This window comes from Pediculus humanus, genomic scaffold (assembly GCF_000006295.1).
Source record: "Pediculus humanus corporis 1103172107761 genomic scaffold, whole genome shotgun sequence".
Lineage (NCBI taxonomy): Eukaryota > Metazoa > Arthropoda > Insecta > Psocodea > Pediculidae > Pediculus > Pediculus humanus.
This window is the reverse complement of record NW_002987359.1, coordinates 327,084-331,184: the sequence shown is the minus strand read 5'-3', so window position 1 is coordinate 331,184 and position 4,101 is coordinate 327,084. Positions and strand designations below refer to the sequence as shown.

Below are 4,101 nucleotides of genomic sequence, written 5' to 3'. Positions count from 1 at the left end.
GTGGTTTTTATAAAAAACTCAGTTTGCGTATCAGCATCAAGAGATAGAAGTTTAGTCATATGGAATCCGATTAAATCAACAAATAAATTTCCTAGCTATATTCAAAAAGATGCCGCTCACGAAGGGTGGATATGGAGACTAAAATGTGCCCAAGATTCATTGTATTCTTGTTCTTGGGATAACAGCGTTAAAATTTGGGCCGTTAACAGCAATGATTTATTATTAAAGTCTACATTTTGGTAGGCATAATTTGAATAAACAAAAAAAAAAAAAATAAACAAATATCGGGATTCAAGTATACATTTATCATCATCTGTTAAAAAAAATCACTTTTTTTTTTTTTTTTGCATACCACCATTTAGTTCTGCCACTACTACTAAAAAAAAAAAAAAATTAATATTAAAAAACAATGAGAAAATTACTAACAATATTAATTAATTCAAAGGTGTTCGTCTCCAGTTTTATCTATAGAATTAATGAATGGAGCTGTACTTGCTGGAGATTATGGAAAATCTATAAGCGCTTTTGATCCAAGATGTGGAGAAAATCCAGTTTTTAAATATATAGAACATCGTCGTGCGGTATTAACATTGGGTAAACATTTTAGTAAAAAAAAAAAAAAAACTCAAAATTTAATTAGTAAAAAAAATAAAAATTAAATTTTTTAAATGGTAATAATGTTAAATAATCAAGAAAAAAAAATAGATTTATTTTTATTCAAATTTTTTTTGTCAGGATCAACGGGATCGGATGTGATTTCGGGAAGCGAAGATAAAACTCTTGTGTTGTGGGACAGCAGGAAAAGAAGCGTAAAACAAAAAATATTATTGGGAAAAGATAGATTTCCTAATTGTTCGTGCATGGACGATAATATTCTTTATATAGGCGACAGTAAAGGTTCGATTCACGTTTTTAACACGAGCGGAGATACCGTAAAAAGGTTAAAAATATACAATATTGGACACCAGAAACCGATATCCGTTATTAAAAATGGACGAAGTTATTTGTTAACTGGTTCACACGATGGTACAGTCAAAATTTCTCTTCCAATTCAACCATTAAAAGTTTTAACATCCATAAAAACCACAAAAGGCGAAGTTGGGGGTGTGAGTGTTTTTCCCTTAACACATTCATAATTAACACATTCATATTAATATTTAAAAGTAAAAAAAAAAAACGTTTTTTTTTTAGATGGATTACAAAGGAGGAATTCTAGCTGTTGGAACTTCAAATTATTTAGAATTTTGGATGCCCAAAGAATATATAAATTCAAATAATGAAAACGATTCTAATTATTTTGAATCCGGTTTTAGAACACAATTTTATTAGGCGGATAAAATTGAATGTGTCGATAAAATTTATGTTGTTGTGGTCTTTGTATTGTTTTTCAAGTTTTTTTGACACATTAACTTTTATTTTTAGCCATTAAATAATAATTATTTTTATTTAAACTTATATAAATATGTATTTATCAAGTTATTAATGTATTTGAAAAAAAAAAGGTTAACACTTAAGATTTTTAATAATCTATATGAAAATAATAATTAGGATTAAAATATTTATTTATAATTATAGTAAAAAAAAATAAAAAAAAAAAAAAAACTAAATCTCTCTTTTTAATATTATTAAAAGTTTATCAAACTTGGTAAAATTTTTTCAAATTTCTTTTCTTTTTGTTTTTTATGATAAAATGGCTGTGATAATAATAATATGAACTCATATAAAAAAAAACTTTTTTTATGTTTTACAATGAATCAAACTGAATATTTTAACATTTTGGGTTATTAATTGTTAGTTTTCCATATATTATTATTATTTTATATTTAAACATAATTAATGAACATAAACAAACGATATCAAACATTTAAATAGTTAAATTTAAATGAAAAAAAATTGTTTAGTTTGAATATAAAAATTTGATATTAAATAATTGAAATGAGACATTAAATAATTATTATATGTTATTTTGTGGTTGAGTGCGCAAGACCGTTTTTTTTTCTATCACCAACAGGGAATATATGACCTTGGTAAATTCGCATAATTTTACTGGATAATTTACTGTAGTAACAATTATTACTATTATTATTATTATTAAAGTGAACTAAAATAAATAAATAAATTGTAATTTAATTAGAGGAATATATTGTGTGAATTGTGAATTTAAATCAGTATTAACATTCTAAAAAAAAAAATATTTAATCTAATTTTTTCTTTTTTTTTTTTTTTCTAATAATTGTAACCTTTTTCAGTATAAGCAAGGTCAAAAATATTACTCAATTTATCGTTTTTTTTTTTTTTTTTTTAAATGGGTCAATGTCTGAAACAGTTGCCCATTAAAAGCCATAACTGAAGATATGGTTGCGTTTATTATTGTTTGACATAAAGTAAAAGGAAGAAAAAACAAAAAAACAAAAAAAAACAAAAAATGTGGGGGTGAAAAATTATATTTAAAAAAAAAAAAAAAAAACATTAAAATTAAAAATAGAAAAACAGAAAAAAAAAAACAGGAAAAAAAATTTTTAGTATTTTTGTGTTGTATTTAAATTATGTCTAATCAAAACCTCGAACAATTTCAACATCAAAAACAAACGCAACAATATATTGTTTCACATTTAAACAATGATATTTATAATAATGGTTTGAAATTTGAAAGAGATCGAACATTTAGGAATAAACTTATTATGAAAGCCATATTAATAATGGCTTTATTGCTCATTGTGGTGGCTGTTTTATGTGCAACTATGGCTAAATCTTCTAATAACAACACGACAATATATAATGAAACAAAAATTATTAAATTCCTCAAAAAAGGTATGATTTTTTATCAAAATATGTTATTATAAAAAAAGATGAACATTTTAATAATTAAATAAAAAATTAAACAATATTTATTTATTTATTTTTTTAGTGCCATTAAATTACGATGACGATTTGGAAGAAACGATTAAAGAAAGAGAAATTCTTCAAGAATTAAAAACAACTTTTATACCTCATACGTTGAATTATTTAAATTTTCAAATAATTCAAGAAACTCAAGAAAAACAGGTAAAATACAAGACCCACAGACCTGGAAAACACTGGAAAATTTTTTATTTATTTATTTTATTTTAATTAAAAATTATTATTTTAAGGTAAGATATAGAAGACAAAGCGCTTTGGAAATAATAAATTCAACATCAAATTCGTCGAATAATACAAACAACAATCGACAACCGAAAAACGAAAATAATTTTATTGATAAAATTTCCCAGGTAATTTAAATTGATTTGAAATTTTAAAAAAAAATTAATGTAATTAAAATTAAAAAATAATTGAAATTTATTTATTTTTTTTTCATAGGATAATAATAATAAAAAATGGAAAAAAAATTATAATTTTAACGATCGTTACGAAGAAATTTCTATGTTTTGGAAAAAAGAACTTGATAAAGAAAGCATTAGGAAAATTCAAGGTACGACATTTTACAATGGAATCTTTTTTTTTTTATTATTTTGAAAATAAAATGTTTTCCAAATGTTTTAAATAAATTTTTCCAGCGGAAAAAATGTTGTCTTACATAGATGAAACGATAAATCCTTGCGAAGATTTTTATCAATATGCATGCGGAAATTGGGAAAAGAAAAATCCAATACCAGAAGACAAAGCTGGTTTTGATACTTTTGAAATGTTAAGAGAAAGTTTAAATTCAATTTTGAGAGATTTACTTTTGGAGGATGGTGAATCATCTGAAATCTCTGATGCTGCCAATAAAGCAAAGGAACTATTTGATAGTTGCATGGATGAAGGTGGATGATCAACAGAAGATAATTCCAAAAAAAAAAAAAAAAAAATTTCCAATGATACATTTGAAATTTGGAAAAGATTAATTGATTTTATAACGATAAAAAATTTTTTATTAGAAATCCTGGAGGAAAGAGGAAACGAACCTCTTCATGCTCTTAGTAAAAGCCTCAAAGGCTGGCCAATGATATCACCAAACTGGAATTCATCTGATTTTGATTGGTTACAACTTATGGCTGAGTTAAGATTATACAATAACGACATACTCTTAGCTCAGTGGGTCGGACCAGATATTAAAAGTTCAGCGAATTATATTATTCA

General features: G+C 24.2%; 2 protein-coding genes across 2 annotated transcripts in view; both read left to right on the top strand.

Moving 5' to 3' along the window:
• Positions 1 to 1,329, top strand: part of Phum_PHUM347970 (F-box and wd40 domain protein, putative) — a gene marked incomplete at both ends in the record, with an annotated part of 2,022 nt that extends 693 nt beyond the window's left edge. Inside the window, 4 exons of the mRNA XM_002427789.1 lie at positions 23 to 239; positions 446 to 594; positions 736 to 1,106; positions 1,192 to 1,329. Coding sequence (XP_002427834.1) covers positions 23 to 239; positions 446 to 594; positions 736 to 1,106; positions 1,192 to 1,329 — 875 coding nt within the window. The remainder of the gene's footprint in view (positions 1 to 22; positions 240 to 445; positions 595 to 735; positions 1,107 to 1,191) is intronic.
• A 2,073-nt stretch (positions 1,330 to 3,402) lies between these two features.
• The window catches only part of Phum_PHUM347960 (endothelin-converting enzyme, putative), a gene marked incomplete at both ends in the record, with an annotated part of 3,246 nt that continues 2,547 nt past the window's right edge, over positions 3,403 to 4,101 (top strand). Inside the window, 3 exons of the mRNA XM_002427788.1 lie at positions 3,403 to 3,451; positions 3,537 to 3,785; positions 3,900 to 4,060. Coding sequence (XP_002427833.1) covers positions 3,403 to 3,451; positions 3,537 to 3,785; positions 3,900 to 4,060 — 459 coding nt within the window. The remainder of the gene's footprint in view (positions 3,452 to 3,536; positions 3,786 to 3,899; positions 4,061 to 4,101) is intronic.